This window comes from Narcine bancroftii, chromosome 1 (genome assembly GCF_036971445.1).
Source record: "Narcine bancroftii isolate sNarBan1 chromosome 1, sNarBan1.hap1, whole genome shotgun sequence".
NCBI classification, from domain to species: Eukaryota; Metazoa; Chordata; class Chondrichthyes; order Torpediniformes; family Narcinidae; genus Narcine; species Narcine bancroftii.
In genome coordinates this window covers 48,943,707-48,971,521 of record NC_091469.1, presented here as the reverse complement: position 1 = coordinate 48,971,521, position 27,815 = coordinate 48,943,707, and the positions used below count along the sequence as shown (strand labels likewise).

General features: G+C 37.6%; 1 protein-coding gene and 1 long non-coding RNA gene across 6 annotated transcripts in view; one reads left to right on the top strand and one right to left on the bottom strand.

The window, feature by feature from the left end:
- LOC138758053 (tudor domain-containing protein 7-like) overlaps nt 1-19,910 on the top strand; it is a 113,198-nt gene extending 93,288 nt beyond the window's left edge. For all 5 annotated transcript variants that reach the window (XM_069926423.1, XM_069926412.1, XM_069926404.1 and 2 more), the window contains 8 exons: nt 3,753-3,955; nt 7,833-7,967; nt 11,613-11,699; nt 14,082-14,216; nt 15,167-15,277; nt 15,370-15,863; nt 17,861-18,021; nt 19,388-19,910. In XM_069926423.1, coding sequence (XP_069782524.1) covers nt 3,753-3,955; nt 7,833-7,967; nt 11,613-11,699; nt 14,082-14,216; nt 15,167-15,277; nt 15,370-15,863; nt 17,861-18,021; nt 19,388-19,608 — 1,547 coding nt within the window. In that variant the 3' untranslated portion in view covers nt 19,609-19,910. The remainder of the gene's footprint in view (nt 1-3,752; nt 3,956-7,832; nt 7,968-11,612; nt 11,700-14,081; nt 14,217-15,166; nt 15,278-15,369; nt 15,864-17,860; nt 18,022-19,387) is intronic.
- Nucleotides 1-27,815, bottom strand: part of LOC138758078 (uncharacterized) — a 48,650-nt gene that overhangs the window by 788 nt on the left and 20,047 nt on the right. The window lies entirely within an intron of this gene.

Sequence of the window (27,815 nt, the reverse complement as noted above, 5' to 3'; positions counted from 1 at the left end):
AATTCATGTTCTTGGTGTGACCTCCTCTTCATCAGTTACCCCAAACAGTTTATGTGACTGCTTTGCTGAACACCTACTGTCAATTGTTGGTCTGAAATTGAACGTCCTGTAGCCAATAATTTCAACTTCTCCAACCATTCTCGCACAGATATCAGTCCTCTCCCTCATTCATTGTCAAGGTGAGGCAAAACAGAATCATTTTTATGCACATTTCATCTGTTGAATGTTCAACAGAGAACTTCTAGCCTGTGTAGACCTTGTGCAAGCACAAAAATGAATTGTTATTTATAGCTGAGCATACATTTGCACTTGTACTCCTGTACTTATCGAAAAGTTCTCGGGCATGTATTTAAAATTAACTCAACATTATGGTTATTATAATATTTTGTTTATTACGCTGCAGTTACAAGAAGTATTACTCCTTGGTGATTTTGATACCTACTGAGGTCCTGTCCCAGGTATATCGGCTGCCTAAGTTGTAATTGGGATAAAATATTTGTACTGTATTTTACACACACAAACATTCAAAAATTCTTGAATTTATAATAGTATTAAACAGGGATAAAGTGAGTGATTCATTCCAACCCAAACTTCTGTCTGGTTGATTAGGTGGAAGTTGGCAGTTTGAAGAAGAACTGTTGGGTTTTAGGCAGAAGATCAAGCCAATCTAAATCAATGATTTCAGATGATTAGCAAAACAATCAGCATACTTTTGAGATACAAGAACTAGAGCATCTGGAGGGAACCTATGCAGCTGCCAGGCTTCCCTTAAGTTTAAAGTTCCAAGTTGTCCATGTCTTAAAATATCCAAACATGTTTAAATGTGTATGTAGCAATTAGCAACAAAATTTTAAAATGATTAGTCACACAAGGTAAATTAGCTACTCTTGCACCTTTGTTATCATTGTTCAAGCTGAAAACCAAACATTTTTCAGATTTGTTCCAGAAATTGTGATTTAATGGAATTTTAAACTTAAATCAAATGTTGCAATGTAAAACTGCAGCCAGCATGTTGGTGATTAGTTAAATCAGTAACATCTAAAAAGGAACTTCATGACAAGTCTTTCACTTCTGTTATCTTGACAGTGATTTTTATACCTTATCTTAGGTACTAAATTTGATATTTACTTGAAAGAGGTTTTGTTTCTAAAATTAAAACAAAATGCAGGAAAATATAAGGAGGGATCAGATGGGGGTAGGAATAATCTAAAATAGACGATATTGTTCACGTTGTTAGGATTAAAGCTGTTTAAGGAATATGATGTATTGTTCCTCACCCCATGTATGAGGCTGACGACGCATGTAGGAAGGATTGGGTATTGAAATGGTTGGCTCCGAGAGGCTGAAACTCTGAGCATTGGTGTTTGGCAAAGTGGTCACCCAATCTGTGTTTGGTCTCACCATTGTAGAGGAGGCCAAATCGAGTACACCAAATGCAGTAGATTATGTTTGATGATGTACATGTGAAGCTCTGCCTTGTCTGGAAGGTCTATTGGTAGTCCTGGATGCAGGTGAGTGAGAAGATGGAGGGACAATATGGGGGATCATCATAACTGGTGAGATCTCCCTTTTCTGTACTGATGCCCTTCACTGGGAGCTTTGCTTATTTAAGCAAAGACTAATGGAAGACCCTTTTCATCCAGCACACAATACTACCTTTGACCCACTGCCATCAAGAAGGAGATAAAGGAGCATCAAAAATCAGGACTGCCAGGCTGATTTCATCATAGCTTTTTCCCACAAGCTATGATGAGATTACCCTGTAACCAAGTAAATCATCCCAAAATATGTGTGTGCATATGTATATATTAGCTATTTATAAATAAGGTGTGTGTGAGAGATTATTGGGTGGTGTGTATTGTATGTGTATGCACCATGTTCTGGAGAAATGCTGTTTTGTCTGGTATATATCCAGTCAGATGGTAATAAACTTGAACTAAGTTTTTCACTTTGTGATAATATTAAGAAGTGTCTAAGGGGTTGGAAGGGTGGGAGGGAAGAGCAGACGAGGGAGTCTCCGACTTTTCCCTGAGGTAAGCAGATGGGGCTAGAGAGGAGTAATATTGTGCTGAACTTGCCAGATATATGTCAAATGCACAACCTAATGGGGAGGATAGAAGGGACTCTGTCCTTATTCTGCTTGTGTTGGAGGTTGGGAGGTGGAGGATGGGTGAGAGAGGGAAACAGGTTGAGGTCAGGAGTACAAGAAATGGTGGATATGTGTGTATAGGCTTTATTAATGACAGTAAGGTGAATCTATACTTATTAAACACTTTGAATGTCTGCAGTGTAAGTCCTCATGTGAGAACAGATACAGTGGAGTTGGAGGAATTGAGAGAAAGGAATGGAATCTGTCTGAGAGTAAGATGATGAAAAAATCCAGGCAGCTGTGAGAGTTGGTGGGTTTATAACAGCTGTCTGTGGATAGTTTGTTCCCTGAGATGGAGATTGAGAGATCAAGGAAGTGGAAGAGGAGTCAGAAACTATGCAGGTAAATTTAAGCTGATTGGAAGTTGGTAGTGGTGAATAAAATTATCAATGCTACATGGGTAGTAGAGGTAGCACCAATGCAGTCATCCTTGTGGGAGAGGAAGAATTGGAGGTTGTAACTGAGCAACAAACAGGGAGGTTTATTTGGCCACATGTGCTTGTCGACTAGATCCTGAATCTGAAGGAAATAGAAGAAGTCTGAGGTAAGGTTGTTAGAGTTTCTCCAAGAAGAGGAGAGTTTTAGTCGATGGAGACTGGACAACTCTGCATTTATATAAATAAAAATAGTTTTATTTAACCAGTCTTTTTCCAGCTTGATTTTTCTCTGCGACCATCTACTACAAATATGCTAATGATACCACAGATGTGGGTTGTATAAAAAGGGATGATGAGATGGCATACAAGAGATTGAAAACTTGGCCAACTGGTGTATTAACAACAACTTTGCACGCAATATCACTAAAACCATGGGGTTCATTGTGGTCTTTAGGAGGGTATAATCCAGTGATCCTTGGAGAGTCAGAGGTGGAGAGTGTGAACAAATTTAAAATGATCTTGGAGGATCTTTCCAACACATGAATGTAATTGTGAGGAAAGCACACCAGCAGCTCTTTTTTTCAGGAGATTGCAGATTGCAGATCTTGGCAAATTTCTTCAGATGTGTCATGGAAAGTGTGCTGACCTGCTGCATCACATCCTGTTATGGGGATACCAATATCTTTGAACAGAAGCCCCGCAAGAGGTCGTGGTCACAGGTGTGCATTACAGGCAAAACTCTATCAGTGAGATAATCTACATGGGACACTGCTATCAGAAAGCAGTAGCAATCCCACCAGCTCTTCGAACAATTGCTTCCCCTCCACCATCAGACTCCTAAACAACAAACTCAGAAACTCATTTAAGAATTCTTACATTGCACATTATTTATTTCTGAATATTTTATTTCTGCCTTGCAGTCAGTTTGTTTATACTTATTTGTTTAAATTTATCTTTTGAGTACAGTTTAGTCACTGATAGTAGAAATTCTGTCAAGCAATAAATCTGAACTTTGAACCTTTTTCTCTCTATTCCCTGTGACTCAACTACATATGAGCAATTTGAATGTTTTCAAACCTTTTATGTCTGAAAGCTTGTGGAAGGGAGCCCAAGAGCTCAATGTAGTTCTTGTGGATGGCTTAAGCATAATCTTTGGTTTTTGCTTTGGTGAAAATGTGTTTGTGGATTCAACTAATTAGTTAAGATGGGGTTATTTGTGTTTTTAGGTCTTGAGGCATTCTGCAAAGACCCATGTGTGTTGGAATCTTTTGAACTCCTGGCCAGTGGAAAGATATTATTGATGGAAATCTTAGAAAGGAGTGAGATTCCACTTGTTCTTTTATATGACACTTCAGGAGATGATGATTTTAACATCAATACTGCATGTCTGAAGGCATTGTATGACAAGACACTTGAACTGAATTTGAAGGTAAATTATTTGTTCTTATCATGACAGGTCAGATCTTTAATTTGAAAACATTATAAAATCTATTTGTATATTTATTTTCTATGTTGTTCAGAAAGGCAATATTTGTCTTTCAGACCTTGTTCTCTGTTTTCAAATAGTTTCCAGTCACTTGTCCACTACATTTTGTCAGTTACTTTCATAATAATCTTTCTCCAAAGGTTTTGTTGGCTGCATGGCACAGTCATTGTTACCAACCTGCTCTGGCCCCGCCAACTCCTCCTGTGACATCGATTGTTTCCTGTGCAGAACATTAATTTATCAGCTTTGCAACGAACCTGAACTCCATTTTCAAAATACATTTGGGCTATTTGTGACACTCTTCTCCTCCTTTTAGATCACTGTCTCCCTCTCAGGAGACAAACTATAGACTGGCATTTACTACAAATCTGGCAACTCACAAATCTACCTAGACTACATCTCCTGCCTTTCTAACTCCTAGAAGTATGCCACCCCTTTCTCCCAGTTTTTCATCCACTGCTGCATTTGCTCTCTAGAAGAGGTCTTCCACTCCAGGATATATCAAATATCACCCTTTTTCAGGGAATGCAATTTCCCTTCCACTTTGGTCTAAAGATCCATCTCATTTTCTGTTTCTCAGACTTCATTCATCCCCTCCCTCCAAGCAAAAAAAGGAATCGGATTCCTCATGTCCTCACCTTTCATGCCTTCAGCACATCATTCTTATCAACCCTTCACCCTTTTCTGCCTTCAGCAGGAATTGCTCTCTGACTTCCATGTCCTCTCCCCACAAACCTCTCTGACCCTGATATTTTTGCCCTGCACCTCCTCCCTCACCACCATCCAGGGTCTTAAACAACCCTTCCAGTTGAGGCATAGATGGACTTGCATCTCCAGCTTCAGCCACTGCATTTGGTGTTCCCGATGTGGCCTCCTTTACATCAGTGAAATCAAATGCAAGCTTGGAGACTATTTCAAAGAGCATCTGTGCTCTGCTGCAGTGTCTGTCTGAGTTCCTGAATGCATACCATTTCAACTCCCTTTCCCATTCTTCATCAACCTATCCTACCAGAGCCTTCTCCACTGCCAGAACAAGAGGATTCAACAATTCAACTTCTGCTAAGGCAGTCTACAGCCTAATGGCATGAACATTGTATTTTTGAATTTCAGGTAACCTGCCTTCCTTCTCAATTTCCAAACTTCCCCCCTTTCCTCTTTTCCTATTCCAACTCCATTTACCCGTTTGGATTCTTCCCCTCTTTTCCCTTCTCACTTCTATCTGCTCTCTCTATCACTACTGCTACTTTCTCCTCTTATCAGATTCCAACACTGTCAGCTTTGGTCCCTACCTAGCATCCATCTCACCCTGGATGACTCCTATGTTCAAAATTCATTTAAATTTTAATACCTACAGTTTGTAAATATGGGCTCCATATTTCACAAAATATATGATATTTATCTCTTAAATTATAAGTAATTTTCTCAAGTAGAATACAGCTCTGAACTTCCACATGCCATCTATCCATTCCCAATCAATATCCGACTTCCAAGTTATAGCAATACATTTTCCAACTGTGGGAATTTTATTCCAGTTATTCATTCTAATAAATTACACATTTCAAGCCAAAAAAACTTTAATTGTTGAACACTACCAAGCTGAATGCAAAGCAAAGTACAGGTACATGATCCTTTATCCAGACATCTAAAATCCAGAAAGCTCCAAAATCTGGCAAGTGTGGAGAGAGACCGGCAGCGCAAGACAGGCGAGCAAGGGGGGGGAGACTGGCACCACGAGTTGGGCAGGCGAGGGACTGGCAGTGCGAGTCGGGCTGGCGAGTGGAGGGGGGAGATCGGCAGCGCGAATTGGGCAGGCAAGGGGGTGTGGGGGGAGATGGCAGGGTGACTGGAAGGGGGTGGCTCAATGCGGGTGGCTTAAATCTGGCTTTCTGAAATCCGGAAAAAATCAAAATTCGGAACACACTGTCCCCCAAGGGTTCTGGATAAAGGATCGTGTACCTGTACCAACTTGTCCACATCTAAAACATAAATCTGAATAAGTATAGTACGTATTATGCAACTTTTGTGGTGTTATAAATATAACTGATAAATAAAATTATATTGAACTAGCCAATATATCACTTTTATTGTACTTTTCATACTCTCTACATATCTGAATCCATCTACGTTCATCTATTTGCTTATTTAAATCTACCTCCCATTTATGTCTTGATTTATGAGCTGCTTGTCAAGCCTTCTTTTGTAATAATTTATACATCTCTGGAAATAAATGTATTTTATTTCTTTGGCTTGGCTTCACGGACGAAGATTAATCCAAATGTATTTACTTTCCTATTATATAATAATAATTTACTTCTGTCTCCACTGGTAACACTAAATATTAACTAAATATTTCACAAAAACACTTAATTTGATACTAATAAAATTTTGTTTTTTTCCAATATCTTATACTTCATTCTACTAAAAGTAATAAATTTCCCTGCTTCAAAATAATCTTAAATTTTCTTACTACCATAATTTTGCAAGATTTAAAAAAAATTATTTTCCATAGGAAATGGAATAAGTCTATTTTGAAATAAAGATGTTCTTCTAGACATTAAACCTCTTGAAGTTTAGAATAAAGTTGATAATTAAATGTTTCAGCATGGGTGTTTCTCTATTTGCTATTAACAATCTTGCATTCTATTTATAAATAAAATGTTGTGAATCTGTTTCTCCAATTTTATCAAGTTCTATATTCAATTATGCTGGAACATAACTTAAATCATACATTACATTGATAAATCTCAACTGTGCTGCTTTATAATAATTCATAAAATTGGGGAGCTGTAAACATAAATCATATTTCCACTTCAAGTTGTCCAAAGAAATCCTAGCCATTTTCCCTTTCCATTAAAGTTTTTTTTAAACACAATATTTAATTCCTTAAAAAAAACTTTTGATGAATTGAAATTGGAATCGATTGAAATAAATATTGTACTCAAGGAAAATTATTCATCTTAAATCATTTACTCTACCCATCAAAGTAAAAGGTAACATATTACATTTTTCCAAATCCTTTTTAATTTTTTTAAATAAAGATAAATAATTTAATTTAAATAATTTTGTTAAATCTGATTGATTGCACGCAACTACCTAAACTTTTTATTTCAAGATCTGACCATCTAGATTCAATTACTTCCTTGCATTTCTTTTAATCTCTATTAACTAAAGACATAATTTCACTTTTCTCCCAATTAATTTTATAACCCAATAGGACTCTATATTTTTTTTATGGTCAACTAGGGGGTCCAATACACAAGCCTAGCATGATTTGGATGATCAATTTAGGGAAGATTAACAGAGGTCTCAAGAGGCTGGAAGAACACAACTACATATTTATACCTAAAATTTACATATATGGGCTCCACCTCAATGTATTATTCACCTTAAGAATGGAATTACAGTTGGTATCTTCCTTTTCTCTTATTTCATATTATTTCTACAATATCCTCTTCCCACCCTCCTTCCTACCCTAACTTTTCCCTTCAAATTCCATTTCTTTGTTCCTCCATTTGCTCATCACTCAGACTTGTAGTCATCTCTCTCTAGATTGTTTCCTTTTTTGCTCACAATTCACTGCCTCTGGATCTGACTCTGTCACTGTCATCCCCTAAAGGTGCTGTAAAGGTTGATTATAAATAATGGATGTTTGGGAAACAAAAGAATGCAAGTGCATTTTTTTATTGTTGCAACTAATAATTCAAGGCAGTTCTTTGAGATATTGCAACAAAAATTAGTACTACAAAGTATTTTGACAAATGCAAATTAATAAACAAAAACCTGAACCTCTGAGTTGCATTCTGAATTTTTGCTGCTATAGGAAAATGGTGTGTACCTCAATGTAGTCGTTACCAATGTCTGTTCAGATGGGACTATCTACTGTCAAGTACCCACAAAAGGTTGGATGAAGCTCAGTGCCTTACTTGAAAAAGTTGATCACTATTTTAATTACCAGGTCTGTTTCAATTTTAATCCCTTAAGTGTATAAATATTTTATGATTCTTTGGAATGCTGATTTGAATTCAGTATTTGACATTATTGCTTGATCATTATGAATCTTTTTTAACGAAAGGCTTGTAACATTTGTTATTTTTTTAAATGTTGGGAATTTTGTTCTTCGTGCTTTGAGTCCCATTTGATTGCCATCTCCATCTTTTTCTGTTCATTTGTTAACCTCTTCTGCTCTACATTAATTTTCTTTATAATTTAATGTTTCTCTCCTGCAGTCATTGCTTTACTGATGGACTCAATTTCCTATTTTAAACCATAGTTTTGTGATAAGATTAAAATTACTATGCATTATTCTGCATGGATAAATGTAATTGGATCAAGATTAATTGTTGAGGAAATTGGGTGGATGACCTAAAAGTTAACAGTGCTTTCTGTACTGGTTCAAGTTTGGCCCCTGGAGCACTCTATGGAGAAATATATGGTCAAGTACCACACTAACCATTGAATGAGAGTAAACTTGATGCTCACCTCCAGAGCACAGAACCACCACCTTGACCTGCTCTGTGCACGCTCCTGAAATTTCATAGAGCAAGTAAGAGCATAATTTGTGCCATTGTGCAAAGAGTAGCATTGCATGGAACTCTGATTGGTTATGTTAAAATTGTGCAAGATGAAAGGATAGATGATCATGATCAGTGATATAAATGTGGTTTAGTGTTGTCTAAATTTGACTTTGGTAAAGAGGCTTCTTGGTGCCTGGTTGATGGATAATTTTTTTTAGTAAATAGCATTATTTAAAGATCTTAGAGGTTAAAAAATTTATTATGGGATGTACACTTGGATCACTTGTTTGCAGAGGAGAATGTTAGTTCAAGTTGGAGTGGTTTAATTTTATTGGAAGATGTATTTGCTATTCAATACAGATTCCTAACCTTTTATCCAGAATCGTCTAGACCTGTCATTGCTGGAATCTTCCAGATTTCAGAATCATTTTAAAATGGTGGTCCCTTTAAACAAATACGATGTTTCAAAATCACACAAAACAAGGGCACGTGATGTTAAATTAATTTAGATAAATAAAGACCATAATATAACAAGCATTTTATTTTTATATTTTAAAGTAATACTTCAAAATAAAACTGGCTCAGACCCCTATCCCCACCCTCTCTTACCTTTGGTGGAAAGGTGAATCTCGGCCCAAACACCCGGTGAGAGAGAAGCTGACGGCTGGCTCAATGCAGGCCCATCTTACTTACCCAATATCCCCCAGCCGGCGTTGCGCAGTAGGTTGGGGGAGGCGGCGTCACGCAGTAGATTGAGGGGAGGAGCAAGGCTGTTAGGCATTTTCATTATCAATATTTTTTTTAAGGTGCTGCTTTTTGGAGATTGCCGGTGTTTAGAATCCCAGATAAAAGGTTAGGCACCTGTACTTTTTTTTGCCATGGACTGTTGATTTTGCTTCAGATTGTTTTAAAATGCAGTTTTGTGTGTGTCTTTTCCTGACCACCACCATACCCCAACCTTCTATTTGTGTCGGAGATATTTCAGCTGTGTTGCTTGTGATGTAAATATTGCCCTTTGGTTCCAAATCCAGTATTAGCAATAATGCATAATATTAATAATCAATTTGCATTTATTGATGAGAGAAAATAATATGTAATTTGTCTTTTTTGCAAAGTGTCTGAAACAATTTGTTCATTGTGTATTAGCTATACATAAATTTTGAATTTCCATAGTACCCAATTAGTATTTTGTCTTTTAGTATGTAACATACACTCCATTGTCCAGTCATTTTGTTCCTCAAAGTTTAAGGATGAGAGAGAAAGATAGAACTAGCCCAGTATTAGTTTAAAATTCAAAAGGAAGCCAGCAATTAACAGTTCATGCTAGCTACATATTGATCAAATGGATACAAGGTCTACAGCTGAATGCTTTGTAAGGAACCAAGTACTTCTGATTTCTAGAGAAAACAATCATGGGCAATTATTTTTTTTAATAAGCACTATGTCTCTTAATGCAAATTCTTTGGCTTTAAGATACCTTGTCCTGGGAATATGTATTGTATTTAGAAGGGCATAATTCTCAGGATGAATATTCAAAAACTGGACAGAATAAGATTTTGAAATGCATTAAAAAAAAAACTGAAAATGCTGGGTAAACTTGCCAAACGTGGAAACAAAAGGTTTAATTTTGGACCGAAACTAATTGAAACAGCCTCACATGTGCTTTTTTCAACTTTTCCAATTTCCTTCACTCTGTTGAGGGAAGGGGTTGGCACTGAACCTTCTTGTTTGTTAGAAACATTGATTCAGAATATCATGCATCTGTCTATCTGTTATCTGGCACTCTGTTAGACTCTTAAGAATGCTTATCAAACAGGATTCAGGATTCAAATACTTCTGGAGGGAAGTCATTAACATTCAGAAAATATTTGGGCATTTGTTAAAGAATGGGAAATCTAACCTTTTATTCACGTCTTTTGCCCATTTCCCTTGAAAAATTATAGTAAAAGTGATGACATTCTGCTTTCCTTATTGATAGCTAAGCACAGAGATCAGCAGGATTATAGTCTAGACTATAACTGCAAACATAAATGATGGAGCTCCAATTTTTTTTGATGCATACCAGTTTTCTTTCAGATATCCAGCTGTCACGTATCTACCAATTTCCACCAGCATTCAAAAAAAGGTTGATTCATATTCGAATCTGTTAACATGCTCCTTTTTTTTAAAAAAACTTGCTGCACCCATGATATTTCAATCTAATTTCCTAATGAAACTAAAAGGTTTTTTTTTGCTTCTTATTATTTCAGAAGATGATATTGATTCACTAAGGATTAATGTATAATTCTTTTCCTATGGGGACAAGCACATCTTTAACGTCTTCTCCCAAATTAATAAACACTGAAATAGTTTATCCAAAGTTTCCTTTAAATTAATGTTGCTGCACTGCAACATCCAATATTTTCTATATATTCATGTGTCAGTCAATATATTTCTAACTGCAGAGGCTGTTTCAGAATTATCTTATTCAGCTTGGGCTAAGGAATCAAATATTGCATTGCTTATCATGTGTATTCCTTATCATTTAAACTGTTCTGGCCAATGTTAGACAAATAATGTTAATCAATTTCCATCGCAATTATTGTTGATGGCTAAATTGGCACTTAGTTTTTAAACTGATTCCTTTGTGCATTTTTTTTTAAAAGTAGCTCGTACTTTGTCTTGGTGTACTTTTTGATAAAAGTTATGGCAGTAACCCAACTAAATAGCTCAGATGGAGCTAATCCACTTGCTTTAATTTAAGTTCTTTAATCTTTGATACTTATTTATAACCTCAACAGACTTCAAATGGAAGAATTCAAATTCTCTTTTTAATACATGAAATAATTTTTGAGGAAGAAAATTATTGCAAATGAAATTTGTGCTAAAGGAGCTATTTCTATCCAAAAGCTACATTCATAAAGATTTTAAAAATTAATTTAAATTTAAAGTTTATTTACTGCACAGTAGAAGCCAATTTCAGCCTTTTAAACCTTTGCTGCTCATTTTTCAATGTATAATTAATGTCAATTATTTGATTTGCAGGTCACATTTGATATTGTTTTCCAAGATCATAAATTCACTCTTTTATTGACATTTAATTACAGCTGAGCACATCGGAATATTTAGTTTCATTGCCTTTTTGTGGTAAGCGTTGTTTAGCACAATGGCGAGGAAAATGGGCACGAGTAGAGGTAAGTTTTGCCAATTAATGGAGATCATGATTGATTTTTCTTTTTAATATTTTCCTTTCTCTGCAAATATCAAAGGATACTTAATGGTTATCATCACAAATTATTCCTTCCCTTGAAGCTCCCCAAATGCTTATTATTGCACATGATGCAGTTTAATTGTCCTTAGTCAGTTTATAGTTTATTTGGTGAGGAAAAACTGGTGCCAATACTGCATATGTATCCGACAATATGAAAATGGCAGACAAGCAAAGAAACTAACTGATCCAGGATGTCAACACCAAACAGCAATTTCTCATTCATCGTAGCTCTATGTCTTTTCTCCATCATTTTGACTACTCTCTCTGCTTCATAATCACAGAGGAAGTTAAAGATGGTGGAAACAGGATTTAAATGTGGAAGTTGGGGTCAAATAGTAAAGCAATTCCTAAAAAAAAAATCCCTTAAATGATTAAAATGTTTTCAGCAGGTCATATAGACAGTGATATTTGTAACAAAAAAAATAGCTTCTATATAATATAATGTGTGCCTCAGATGGCATATCCCTCGAGACAGACAAGGAGCTACTATCAACCTGAAGAGACTAGAGGCTCAAAACTTGTGAAAGAACTCCCAAATATTCAATCTATTCCCACTCCCCAGTCTGTTAAATTGTATTGCCTTAGTAATGCTATTCAGTCCTTCAGAGCTTTTGTTTCCATATCTACATTGCTCAAATGGAAATAGCCTGAAGAACCATTTATCTGAGTAGTGAAGCTTAATAAACTAGGAAGTATTGTTGTATCTCCTGGATTTTTTCCAAGATCACTATTCCACTACCCATACATAGACTAAAACTATTCACTGTGATCTATTTATGTTCTGAATGCCAACTGAATTCTTTCAGTATTTTAATTTGTACTCTTCTAATAATATCTAATAGCTTTACTTGGCTTGGTTATATTTTCACTGTTTTGATTATGCAGTTTTGATAAAGCTTTTTAACGTGTTATTTCATGCAAATTTGGCATTTATTGAGGTGTAACCTTTTGAAGTTCAAACATACTGTTGCTCCTTTCACACTAGCTAACCTGTAAATTGGCTGTTCATTGAACCGGCTAAAGAAGGCACTTTTGTCGTTCACACCGACCGGATGGACCACTGTTAACCAGTTCTCTGCATTATTTCATGCTTGCCACCGGGCATCCCTGGGCAGGGAGGCGCCTATCCCCCACCAGTGACATCTGAGTGACGCATCTGCAAATTTAAAAAATCTTCCAATTATTGATTTGTTTCCACCATCTCCTATTGTGTCAAAATTAAAAAAACTCTTATTTTATCACCCTGCCCCCTTTGTTATTCAAAAATTACCTTGCATTCTTTTAAACCTAAACTAAAAATCTACTCATTTTCCTCATTTTAGGATGAATGTACTCATTCTGCAGTTTGGCCCCAGACAAGATTCAGTAATATTTTAAAGTATTGTGATAGTTATACAGGTATCTTTAATGTAACTTGCTCCCTATAAGTGTAATTTCCAACAACTGATGCTAATTAGCTGCACACCCCATGTTTGAAGAAAAAGTAAGATAGATTCCATTTTTTTTAAAAAATTGTTTCAAAAAGTATGCAAATTTTGAATAATCTATCTCATTTCAACTTCCCAATGTCTGGTCATGAAAAGGAATTGCCATATTTATGAATCAAAGCATTTCTCATTATCACAAAATGTAAAGTAGAAAGCCAGTAATCTTGGCAGAGGGAATGGGAGGTGCTTCAAGTTGAATTGTTTGATCATACCCTCAGAACTTGGAGAAGAGATGGTAATTTGGCAGCAGGACAAACTGAAGGGAATAAAGGCCCTTCTCCTGTTACTGTACTGGAAATTTGCTGGTTCCTTTGCAATGTGCTTCAGCAGCAGGTCAGAGTGTGAAATCAAATTTGTAGAATCACTTAACCATGGTCCTCACCATGGCATTTCAAAGAGCTCTTGTCAAATAAAGCAGTTCAAATTATCCAAAATAAAGCAAATTTAAAATATATTTCAGTAATATATTACTGTAATATAACTGGGTTAGCGTGGCTGGCATGGCGGTCAGCACAACGCCTTTACAGCACCAGCAATTGGAATTGGGGTTCAAATCCCGCACTGTCTATAAGGAGTTTGTACATTCTCCCTGTCCCTTTATGGGTTTCCCCGGGGGCTCTGGTCTCCTCACACTGTTTGAAATGTACCGGGGATGTAGATTAATTGAGTAAATTGGGCTCGTGGACTCGTAGGCTGAAATTTAAAAATTAAATCGAAACCTAGATACTGAAAATAAGGTTTTTTTTTCCAATTCTTAATATTTTGCATTACCTTTCTACACAATGATATTTGTTAACTTGAGCACCTTGTATTTCAAGATTACCAATGTACATGGCAAACGTGTTGTGGATGTTATGTTTTTGGATACTGGAATAGTTTCATCTGTTGCAATAACAGAGCTAAGGGAAATACCGACCCCACTTCTGCAGGATTCAGTTTCCATACCACCACAGGTAATAATTATCTGAAATACTTTTGCTTTATTAGTGTATTTACAGAATAAAAGCAGGCCACTTAGTTAAGAAAAATTTCCCCTGATGTTATTGCTCAAAATCAGCTACATCCTACTCTTAATTTAATACCCATTATATTTCTCCCTCTATTGTTTCATCCTATATTTCCAAGTTTATTTTTAAATGCCTCAAAGCTGCTTGATTCAATTATTTCTTGTAGTTTGGTGCACATTGTAACCACTCAGATGAGGGACATTAAAAGAAAATTTCATTGTGTATCCAAATGCACACATTATTCGAAGATATTGTAACTAAGTTACTTGGTTACAACGTAATCTCCACTGGTAGGCAGACACTGCTTCAAAAAAGTAGATTTAGGTTGGAGATGAGGAGGAACTGCTTTCCCCAGAGAGTAATAAATTTTAAATTCTCTAACCAAGGAAGCATAGAAGCTGCTTCATTAAATATATTTAAGATAGAGTTTTGTTTAGTAGTGAAATTAAAGGTTATGATGAAAAGTCAGGTAGGTAGAGCTGAGTTCACACAGATCAACCATTGAGCTTATTGAATCCAATAAGGCTTGACACATCAGATAACCTACTCCTGCTATTTCTTATGTTCTTAACAAGTTTAAGTAACTTTTGTGTGTCTTATACTATACTCTGAAATTTGTTTTCATTTCTTGTCATTCCATTTGAGTCATTACTTTTAATGTGTTGTATATCAAAAGTCTCAAATTTGTGTTGCTACAATTCATTTTATACTTGTAAATTAAGTTGTTTGTGATCACCTTATCCTCACTGGCAAAATCTATAATCTACATGTCCCTATATTGAGATTTTTTTGCCAATAGTACGGTGATGCTCAAAGTTGATTATCTTTGCAAATGTAACCTGTCCTTTTGACTGAGACCGTATTTTAGAATCTGACCATCAAGTGTTTTTTTGTAGGTTATCAAGTGCTGCTTGGCAGACCTCACGTTGAACATTGGCATGTGGACACCCGATGCAGTATTGTGGCTTAGAGACACTGTGTTAAATTGTTCTGATTGCAGCATTAAAGTAAGTGTGAATGTATTGTCTTTTTAATTTAAATCTAATTTTTGAAGACTTCAAGGTTCGATTGTAATTATTTTAATTTTGTCCTATTTCAGATTGTGAAAGTTGATGCTGCCAAAGGACTAGTTCACATTTACTTGTTTACTTCAAAAAATTTCCCCAATCCTGAAAATAGTATCAATCATAAAATAACAAATGCAGATCTGTGGAAGCACCGGAAGGATGTTTATTTGGGTGTTGAACGAAGTCCTATTGGCTTTCCAAGCAATAAAGGTGATGCAAATATTGCATCAGAGTTTGAAAAAAAAGTGTCAATGAAGGATTTTGGCATTGCACCAATCAAAATGGTTGCTCCAAACATGATACACAATGCCCTCCCACCTCCTTTTGTTTTGCCACAACCTGGTGAGCACATGGATGTCTTTATTTCAGTTGCTTGTCATCCTGGCCACTTTGTTTTCCAGCCTTGGCAGGAACTGTACAAGTTGGAGGTTCTTATGGAAGAAATGGTCCTTTATTATAACAGTACTGAATGGCAGTCTGTGCCAATAGAAAAGAACAAAATATTTGTTGCTCAACTGGATAGCAAGTAAGTGTTTTAGATTACTTGTTTTAAGTCAAGAAATTAACCAAAGAAATGTTATAATGACAAATGCAAATGTTAAGCATCTCTCCCCAGTTGCAGGTAGCGGCCCCAAAGTTCACTGGTGCAACATTTCAAGTTTATTATCATCTGATTGTACATGTGGAACCCAACAAAATAGTGTCTCTCCAGACCATAGTGTATGCACAAAAATACACTGTACACAAAGATCACATAATCAAATATTTGCAATTACTTTCACAGTGACAGGATACTGTTCATCAGTCTCACAGCCTGTGGGAAGAAGCTATTCCCCAGCCAGGCAGGCCCAGTTTTGATCCTCCTGTACCAATTTCTTGTTGGTAGAGGGTTAAGATGCTGTGCAAAGTTTATGGACCCTCTTTCCCATGAAATGGTTAAGTTTTGGTTTCTTCCATACCTCTACTGACCACAAAAAAAATTACGTGAAGTGAAAAGAAATCAAGGCTTTTAGCCCCCATTGAAAACCAGTGGTTTAAGGCCTCCTTGGCTCATATACCATTATCAGAAAAAGAAAAAAAAATTGCCCTTTGAAGGATAGTAGATAGTTAATGGACTATCATTTATGCTATTTCTATCTATAATCACATGATTTGCACAAAGTAAGGGGTTGACATTTTAAAAGGCCATTGTGGACAGCCCATCATATAGGTGTAATTTGTTTTGATGGCACAACACCAATGGTAGTATCACATATTAAATTTACATTCACACAATGTTTAGTTTTGTTCAAGATAGTTTGGTGTTTATGCACAGAACAATGAGATTGGTTTAACAGGAAACTACAGTTGTGATTCAAGCTGGTTAACAGAACCATATGAGACTTCTTTTGAATGTAATCTCATTTAACGTAAAGTTGATCTGTTCATATAATCATTTGTTTGCAGCTCAATGAAGTGCCTTAGGCTGTTTTTCTACAATGATTTGAATGTAACTAGCTGTTTTTATATCATCGATTGAAGTTCCTCCCATAAATGGACCGACCATTCATTCTGGTTTTGTTGCAAACAACAATACTCATGGCTAATGGCCAGAAGAATGCAGGATGTTTAAGGTCCTTCTAGATTAAGGTTTGAGCATGGGAACTGAAAAGGCAACAGCACAAACTAAAAGAACAAACTTGTTTATTCTTCAAAGTTTCATTTGATTCCCTGACTATTCAGATAGATATCTCTGCCTTAAAAATATCCAATGACCTGGCCTTCACAGCCACCCATAGTAGCAAATTCAAGAGATTCACCACCAATTTTGTTTCCCCTTATTAATTCACCGCTCGCTCTCTCTCTCTCTCTCTCGCTGTTTTCTTTTATTATCACATGCATTTTCGCCTAAAAAGAATTTTCTTTTTTATATACCGAATCCCAAGATCTTCGTTTTTCCAGTCTACCTTGGACAATTCTACCTGCATACATTTTTTTAGCTTTTAAGTTGAAGACACTGGTTTTGCTCTTATGATGCTCACCTTCAACTACATCTGGAATTATAGGAGATCGTGACCACAATTTGATAAGAGAGCTTTAACCACATTACTTTATTAATCCTTCTTAGTGGTGACCAAATCTAAAATAGCCTTGTCTTCTCCGAAACATGCACTTCTAAGAAGCCTGATGTGTGGGTCTTCACTTCTTAGCTTTTTAATTCTATCCCCCCACATATATCCACCTGTCCTTTATTTTACCTGTAGACTGCTCCTTCCCCACCCCTTTTCATTTGGGTGCCTACCTGTTTTTGCTTTTACATGATGAAGGGCTCAGGCCCAAAACTTTGGTTTCACTACTTCCGAAAGATGCTGTGTGACCTGTCTAGTTTCTCCAGCATTCTTTTGCATTTGAGCCCAGCATCTGCAGAGTTTCTCATTAACCAAATAGTTGCCAAACAGGGTGTGCAATGAGACGTTTGGAACTATTTTTGCATGGTTACTTCATGCTTTTATATTTTGTGGGTGACTTTTTTTGTGATTCTAGGTGGTATCGTGTGCTGGTGAAAGGGATTCTTACAAATGGTTTGGTGTCTCTGTATCAATTGGATTATGGACGCCATGAGCTAGTGAGCTATAGGAAGGTGCAGATGCTGGTGCCACAATTCCGTCAGTTGCCATTCCAGGCTTTTACAGGGCAGTTGGCAGGTGAGTCAAGTGTATAAATGTTACTGTTGTCATTAGTTGTTTCATAATGTTGCTAGCATTAGGTTTGATCATTCTGGTCCTCATGGTGGTTTAAATTGTAAAAGGTGACATTTCTTGGTGAGTACCAGGTATGCAGTGAGCCATTTGTTTTTTTTAAAGTTTAAACATATAGCATGGTAATGGCCCTTTTGGACCATGAGCCCGTGCCATCCAATTTACACCCAATTGAATTACAACCCTGGAATGTTTTGAACAGTGGGAGGAAACCAGAGTACCTGGAGGAAACCCAGACAGGCACGAGGAAAATGTAAAAAAAACTCCTTACAGACAGCGCAGGATTCTAATTCCAGTCTCTGGTTCTGTAACAGCTTTGCACTAACCGCTACGATAACCTTGCCGCCTGCCATGGTTTTTTGTCTGTCATCTCTCAGTGATTTCTGAATTATTTTGGAATCATTTTTAGATTAATGGTCATTGTTTTTGATTTTTATTAAATTAAAATTCTAATATATGATCATAATAGTTGAATTTAGGTGTTCTGCTCTAATAATAAGTGGAAAGTATCTTTTTGTAATTGTCTGAGCTGTGATTAAGCTCCTTAATATCCAAAAAACCTGAATGTATATTTGTTATAGAAAATTAATGAAACTTCATTTAAACACTAAAAATTATTTAAGGTTCCCTACAAGATGGGCAAGCCTTGGAATTGATTCTAGGTTTGATTGTCCTTTCTGTTGTTTGTTATTTTCTTTTTGACTCTTAACATTTATAATGTGCAAGTGATAAAATGAAAATTCAAAAAATATTAGGAGTTGCAACTGTGACATTGCATTTGCTGTTTTTCTATTGAAACTTCTCAGCAGTAAGCATTTCTATAAAATTCACTTTTCAAATGCCTGGTCAATAACTCAATTTATGTCGAGCATTCTTGTTCTTTAATTCAACTGATTGTAACTGTGCTGGCTCTTTAAAAGATCTATCTGATAATTCCTGCTTCCTTGAGAATGCTCTCGCTAGAGATATCTAGATATATATATCTAATATCTCTCTCATCTCTCTAATATCCTCTTTGTCAATCCTTCTTGAAATTTTCAGATTGTTTCTTGTAAACTCCAGAAAGGATCGGCCAGCTTTCCTTAATTCTGATGGGTAAATTGCTCATTTCACAATATTGACTCCCAAGGCAAGCATCCTATTAATTATCCTCCATGATCTGTTCCTAGTTTACCTTCTGGAAAGTGGGAGAGAATTTGGAATTGGTAGTTTACCATTCTTGAATGAATGAATATAGTGTTTTGTTGCTTTCTTTAGAAAGGTTGAGTTTTCCATAAAATACTTGTGAATAATTTTACCATATACCTTGTAGGTGTGAAATGTAAACAATGGTCAGAGGAAGCATCGATTGTTTTCCGTAACCACGTTGAGAGGAAGCCTTTGGTGGCTCAAATACAAACTGTCCAGGGCAGTGTAAATCCATGGGATCGGAAAGTGGTGACTTACCTGGTGGACACATCCCTTCCAGATACAGATATCTGGATACATGATCTGCTGACAGAATATCTTGCAGAGCTGTCGAAAGTTGCATAATCATTATTGACCTCTACATTTTCAAAGTAACTAATTTCTGATCATCAGCAATAACTAAAATGAGAGCACAACATCTTGTTTACTGTTACTTGTCAGGTTTCAACATGACTTGAATGGTACCTCAGTGATGCTATAATTTGAAAGCCTCGTGCATTTTCTGGTTTTTTAAAAAAATACATAACAATGATTTGTTCACTTAATGTTTGGATTACTGAAGAAATTTGTTTTGAAAATGTGCTCTTTGCCATTGGCCGTGTATTTGAAGTGAAGGGTGTGTAGGAATAATAAACTAATTAACCATTTTCCTGGTTATTTATTTATTTGTGCAAGACTTGATTAGAAAAGTGCTGTTTTGGTTCTTTTAACTGATTCACTTAGCACTGGATTTGAATTTTTCAACAATCTGAATTAAATAACATGAATAAGATGGCAAAGGAAGATTTGAATTTTCTTTTTAAAAAAAGATCATAGCTGCTTTTCTATTCAAGAATTTGTTCTAGGTGCTTGTTTTCAGAGATGAAACTTGAAGGAGCTCACTATCTTAGCAAATTTAAATATTTTTACTTAATTCAAGCAAGTCACAGAATAAGACTTGCATTATATATATATATCACATTACATGCCTTCAGAAAGTATCCTCATGTTTTAATCAATAAAATGCTGATAAATTCACTTTGTAATGTGGACAATTGTGATAATCATTCCATAATTAGATTTTTTGGTGTTTGAGAGATGTATATTGAATGGGGACTTCGAAATTTTCTCTGAAATATTGGCATGGCAGCTTAGCGACATTTGGGCAGTTTTCAAACTAGAGGCTCTGTGCTCTCCAATAGAATTGCAACCCCTGGGTCTTTCTAGTCATCTATACAAACACTAAATTGTAACATAAGCCATGTCAGAAAATCATGAACCAATGTGTTATTTTTGAGCTAAATTCTAGACTCTGGAACATTTTGATACAACATAGTGGTACTGCATTAAAGACTTTAATTTGCAGTGGAAGGCAATGGGGGATCCTGCAAAATTAATGACTTCATCAAACCATGCTACTGGAAATAACAAATCCTCTGCAGCAACATCTATTATTGGGAGAAGCTGATGCAAAGACAATATAACCACAGTGTCTAGTTTGAAATTATATATTTTACTCAAATAGTAGATATCGACCAGCCAAAAATAGAGATGGCAAAAATTGATTTCACTGGCGGCTCTCTGAAGTAACTTTTTTTTTCTTGGTGTTTAGAGGATCCAAACTCAACGTGGGTCTTGTGGCCCTCCCTGGGGGCCACGGCACATTTAAATAAAAGCCATGTTTTCAACTCATAACTTTTTTGTCGTAGGTAGGAGAAAAGTACAGATGAAACAAAACATTGACTGCTTCAAAGGGAAGGGTGAAGACTATAAATTTTGAGCAGAGTCCCAAGGGGGGCCATAGCCAAAATAAAGTTGAGAATGGCTAGTTCAGAGCATTGTTTTTGAAAGATTCTATAATCATTTGTTTCCAGAAACACATTTTCGCAAGGGAGTTTATCAACTGCCTTGCATGCTATATTATTGGATTATAAATGTCTCCTGATGTGCTACAGGACTTCCAACTATTTACTGTCTCCTTTGATTGTGGTCAAACGAAGAGAGGGAGCTTTGTCTAATATAACACAAATGTATTTGATCACATCTAATTCAGCAGGTGTTGGGGGTGCTATTTTTGTAGACTTTGGGGGGGGGGGGGGGGGAAGCTCTGAATGTGCCTAAAAGATGTTTTGGTTCAAATTTCTTGAAGTTGAACAACACATCTGTAAATAAAATAAAAATGGAAATTCTGCTGACAAATTTTTGTGCTATTTTGTTCCTGGAGATTATGCATGATGCCACGTCATTTATCAGTGGTACAATACATATCCTGAAACAGTTACCTGAAGAGCATGAATTAAATGCTTGTGTCCTACTTTTACAAATGTTTTATTTTCAAAACATTATATAATTTTGCTTGGATTGAATGTATCTGAATGGATTTAATGTAACTGGGCAATGTCCAGTGTGTTCTGCTCAATACATACATCTTTATTTTGTGCAAGTAAATCTTTCTTTTGGTTCACTATTTTGGTTCAAGCTCGCAATTTAGTTGGTTCTGTGTGGTGTTTGTTTGACATCACCCATGATACCAATTACCAGTAAGTATTGTGTGACAATAATGGAACCTTTACCCTAAGGCAGTGATCTTTTGAATACTTTATCAAATGCCTGCTGAAAATTCAGATACAAAATCCACTCTTTCCCTTTCTTCACCCTGCTTGTAGCATCCTCAAAATCACCTTTTTTTACTACTACTACTTCACCTGTTTTCTCTCCCTCCCCCACTCCCCAAGTAGACTTTCACATTAAGTGGCTGTTTAGGGGTGGGCTGATAATGCCGTCAGCCCGCGACCCATCTCCCCACTCACCCCTCTCTAAGTTGGGGGCTGTCTGCGGGGACCATTGGTGTGGGCTGGGACCGCTGCACTGGGCTGCTTTGGCCTTCAGGGCCACTCTCTGTGGCTAAAAATGCGGCAGAGCAATGGCTGTCTTCCCTACCCATAATTCCCCCACGCAGCTGAAACTTCTGGGCTGGGAAAATAGCCATTCTGCCACCTATTTATGACGGTGGTGCGACAGCACCAGTCACTCCACCTCCGTTGGATCTGGAGGGTGCTATGAGGCGCCTCTGGATATGAATGGGGTGCTGGAGCAGCATTTTAGGGCTGCTGTCTGAAAGGTAAGTTTCCATTTTTCCATCTGCTCTGTAGCTGGACACCCCAGCAAACCCCCCCCCCCCAGCTTCCTTTCCCCCTTTATATACATATAATTCCTTCTCTTGATTAAGGTTCCAGACATATAACTGCTTCATTCCTCCAATGTTTTTCTGCATTGTTTGAAATAATTGAAGCATAAAAAAAATAACAAATTCCTACAATACTATGAATTGTCATTGAATGAACAGTATTGTAATGTAACAGTTTTATTCTATTGCATTAGTACCAAATTTCTTTGTAAGACCACAACCAGCAGACGTTCTGTGGACTTGTCATTTCAATCATGCATGCTAATAGGAAGGAGAATGACAAAGATACCACTCATTTCCCATCCAACATGTATCCCTGCCTCCAATTCTCACTTATGTGTACTCTGCATCAAGTCGGATTTTGTCATGGGCGCAACACATTGACAAAGAAGGCAACAATCTCAAGCATTCAGGTAAATGACTCAAAGCATCTTGCTGAATTATGTAAATAGTATAGACATAAATTGCTTCTTCAAATGAAGTAGGTTGACAAACTAATAAAGTCACAATTTTAAAATGGAAATCATCAAATCACGTTGAATCTTCCAGCATTCAGGGATGGTTGTACCATTATTTTTCTACGTAATCCGAAAGAAAAAAATCACACCGGATTAAATCAAATGAAATCAATTTTTAAAAAAAATGTAATCTTTACCAATTTGTTTCAATGTGCAGTCAGTTCGGTTTTAAATTTAATTTTATTCAAATTTGCTTCAAAAATAATTGATGAAAAAAGCAAGTTGTTCAAAATGAACCAAGGTATTTTCCTTGGTGTCCTCTTCCCATTTCTGACAATGTCCAAAGTATGCTATTAAAAACAGCATATATTGAAATACTGGGAATGCTCAGTTGTCAGACCACTATGGAAAGGACAGACAAAATATTTTAACTAACCTACCTCCAAATGAAATAACATTGCTAATTGTAAAGCACTCAACAAACTAGGGGAAAGAGGGAAGAAATTAATATTCTGTAAAATCTGCAAATATAAATGTTAGCCTGAGAATCTCAAACAATTAAATCTTTGTTTTATTTTAGATTTTTTTCTTTCAATCAAAATGTTCTTGGAGATCATTGGAAGTAAGAAACTGCAGCTGCTGGAGTTACCAAATATAACCACAATATGCTGAAAGCATTTTCACCAGTGATATGCAAAGTGACCCTGGCACTTAATATTCTCCATTCCATTCTGACCCTTCTGTCTCCAGCCTTATATTTTTCTAATGATGCCCAACTTCCAAGTGGGCCTGTTGCAGTCCTTAGAACCTGATAATGAAAAGAACCTGATAATAAATTTAATAAGCCTCCCTGTTCTTTGTGATTGTACTGCCCTGTTTCAATGTGTTTCGTTTTCAACTCCAATTGCTTGTTTATAAAGTAATTGTTAACTTGATAACTTTGGTCTGCACTCTGTCACAGAAATTCTCCACCCATCCCCCTCTCCTCAACTTAAAATATGCTTAAAATATTCTCTGTTCCCCAGTACTTGAACTGAAATATTGACACTGCTTTTATATTTGTCTAGTGCTTCCAGCATTTTCTATTTTTGTTCCATAGTGAACATTTAGAACATAGATTAGTTGGTCACTTAAAGCATTGTGTTGCACGATTAAATGTTTGTAAAGCCCCAACATATGAAGACACTGAAAAAATGCCAGGATTTAAACCCAGACAAGATAGTTGGTGTCATTTCTTATGCACAATTTTTTTTTAAATTGTACTGTAGCAAAGTATTCTATACTGAGCTACTATAGACGTCGGTCGATGTACATGATGTGGAGTCTAGTGCAAGACAGACCTCTCTGGGCTTGCATCCTGGGCTTATGTGCATCTCTGCTTCTGTAACATTGACAGGAAGTGATATCATAAACGCCAGATAAAAATCTGTGTTGAATGCAGGTCAATTTCCTACATTTTTCACACCACATCTGCCTTTTTAGGAGCTGGTTCACTTGCTGATAGGTGGGTCACCACGTGACAAATTCCCCCCCACCCCCTCCAAACTAGCAATCCCGCTGCAGACTTCCAAAATCTGTATTTTTTTTTTGTTTGGGCGGTCTTCCTCTCCGCCATGGCGTCTGAACCACAACTGGTTCGTCCAGATCCAGATGGGCAGGTTTGAGGCAGTCGATTGCAAAAACTTCCTCTTTCCTCTCTGATGTCTAAAATGTACGTCAAACCATTGCATCTTAGTACCTTGGAGGGACCCTAATATGGACATGGGAATGATGCTCGGTGTGCTCCTTTCTGTACGAAAACTTACTTGCAGTCCTCCAAGTTCTGGGGTACGTAGGACGTGGCCTGACCATGTTGAGATGTCAGTATGGGCGCTAAAGAACAAAGTTTCTTGCAGAGCTTGCTTAGAACCGCAGCTGGCATCTCCTCCTGTCCTCGTGAGTCTGATTCAAATTCCCCTGGAACCATCACGGCCATGCCATAGACCAGCTCTGCTGATGAGACACCTATATTGTCTTTAGGTGTCGTTTGTGTGCCCAAGAGTGCCCATGGCAATTCGTCAACCCAGTTAGACCCCTGCAGACATGCCATAAGGGCCGATTCAAATGCCTGTGGAATCTTCTTTCGACATTGGATTATGGGTGATACGCAGTTATGTGGTGCCACTTGGTTCCAAGCAGGGTGGCCATTTCTGACACAGGCTTGACATGAATTGGGCACCCCTGTCAGACATGATGTGTGCTGGCCGACCAAAACGTCCTAGCCAAGTGGAAACGAGGGCCCTGGCGCAGGTGTTTGTAGTCATGTCTGCCAGTAGAACCGCCTCTGGCCACTGCATAGCCCGATCCACTATAGTGAGATGAAAATGGGAATCACATGACAGCGGCAGAGGGCCTACAATGTCCATGCATACGTGGTCAAATCTCCGATACATTGGCTCAAAAGATTGTAGTGGGTCTTCACCCAATTGCTGACCTGTTGGCTACCATCCAGACAGTTGTTCTGATCAATGGATGTGCCAACCTGTGAACTGCGTCAAATACCTGCTGCCTCCAGGCCACCGGAACGATTGAGCAAAGACTACCTGTAGATAAGCCACACAGGAGTTTGAGCTACCGGAATTTCTTTCAGCTTCAGGCTCAAGTCTCCTGTTCCGTAACGGGGAATTTCTTCATCTGCCTGTTGCACTTTCACGAGCTCAACATTGTCCCCCTCCCTTGGGCTAAGGGCTGCAAGGGTTGTATGGCTGATGACACAGCACAACTGCCACTACATTGGCCTTTCCTGGGATGTGTTCAATGGGTGTTGTGAACTCAGAAATATATGATAAATGTCTCTGTTGTCGAGCTGACCATGGATCTGATACCTTAGTGAAGGCAAATAAATGTAAGTGGCTTGTAGTCCGTAAAAGCTGTGAAATGCCTGCCTTCTAGAAAGCACCTGAAATATCTGATGGCTAGGTACAGTGCCAACAATTCTTAGTCAAAAGCACTGTACTTGAGTTCTGGTGATCTCCAATGCCCATCAATGTTCAAGTACCCCTCCTACTGCTGTACTGGATGCATCTGTTCTTGGGTGGACCAGCAATGCAGCATTAGCCAGTGCTTCCTTGGTGTTCTCAAATGCTGCCGATGATTCTTCATCCCAAGTGACATCCCTTGCCTTGCCTGATGTCAGGGTGAAGAGGGGGCACATGATGCAAGCTGCTGATGGTAGAAACAGGTGATGAAAAGTTCACCATTCCAACAAACTCCTGAAGGCCTTTAACTGTGCAGGGCTTAGCAAAAGCCCGGATCACCTCAACCTTTTCCAGTAGAAGCTTTGCTCTGTGTTTGTCGATTCTATGGCCCAGAAAGTCAATGGTCACTAACCTGAATTGACACTTGGCTGAGTTGATGGTCAGTCCAAACTCATTCCAATGAGTGAAAAGCTTGCGCAGGTTGGATAGATGTTCCTGACGACTGCGGCTAGCGATAAGTATGTCATAAGTATGTCATCTAGGTATATGAAGGTAACGTTGAGATCATGTCTCACTCTGACAATTAAATGTGGGAAAGTCTGCCCAAAGGGCATCCTTCTGAATTCAAAAAGGCCAAAGGGTGGAATAATAATATCCATTTTTGGAATGTCATCTGGGTGGATCAGGATCTGATGATACCCCTGAACCAGGTCCACCTTGGAAAAGATGCAGGCTCCCTGCAGATTGGACGCAAAGTCCTGTAAATGCAGTAGTGATCTGGTGTGGTAACTTCGATCAACCTGCGGTGATCACCACAGGGTCTCCATCCACCTGTGGCCTTAGGTACCATGTTGAGCAGGGAGGCCCAGAAGCTATCGGACCATTGTACAATACCTATGTCCTCCTTCCTTTCAAATTCCTCTTTGACCAGACGAAGTTTATCTGGAGGGAGCCTGCAAGCTCGGACAGACAGCAGTAGCCATTTGGTTGATATGTGGTGCTGCACCCCATGTTTCAGCATCATTGAGGTGAATTGTGGCATAATTATTGCAGGGAATTATGGCAGCACCCTGGCAAATTCATTCTTTGAAAGAGAAACTGAGTCCAAATGCAGGGCTGGCAGCTTGGCCTCACCTTGGGTGAAGGTCTGTAAAGTGTAGGTATGAACGAGCCTTTGTCCCTCTAGATCACACATGTCAAACTCAGGCCCGCGGGCCAAATTTGGCCCGTGATATAATTATATTTGGCCTGCAAGATCATATCAAATATGCATTAGAGCTGGCCCGCTGGCCGCTGCGCCAATATAGCGCATGCACAGCTAATACTATTAATCCCACAATGCTTTGCAAATGCGTTGGCACCGGCCCCTCAGCCTGCTAATCGCCCCCACCTCCTCTCTTTACTTTCATTAGCATCTGTGACCTGTCGCCCAACTCACATGTAATAAACCCCTTACAAAAAATGGCCAAACGAAAGACAGAAAACAGGACCTTTCAAGACAGGTGGGAGGCAGACTATATGTTCATCATTTTAAAAGACAAACCTGTTTGTCATTGAAGCAAGTTGTTATTTTTTGACTTGTTGGCTTGTGAAAAAAAAACATTTAAAAGGAGCTTAAAGGCTATAGAGAAATATTATTTATTGAATATTTTATTTCTCATTTGTTAATGCTTCTTCTGGAAAGAGTTTAACGAAAACTATTATTAAACATTTATTTTAATAAGAAAAAGTTTAACATTATGTTGAAAGAAGAGAAAACATGCAGATGTTGTTAAAAATTTTCAATAAATATTTAGTTTGGCCCATGACTTAGTCCAAGTTTTTAATTTTGGCCCTCCGTGAATTTGAGTTTGACACTCAAATCGGCTCCCAGTAGCGGTTGTGCGACCATGGCCAATGTGAACGTCCACATGAACTTAGTATTGCCAAACTGAAGGGGGATCCTACGCATGCCAAATGTCTGGATAGTAC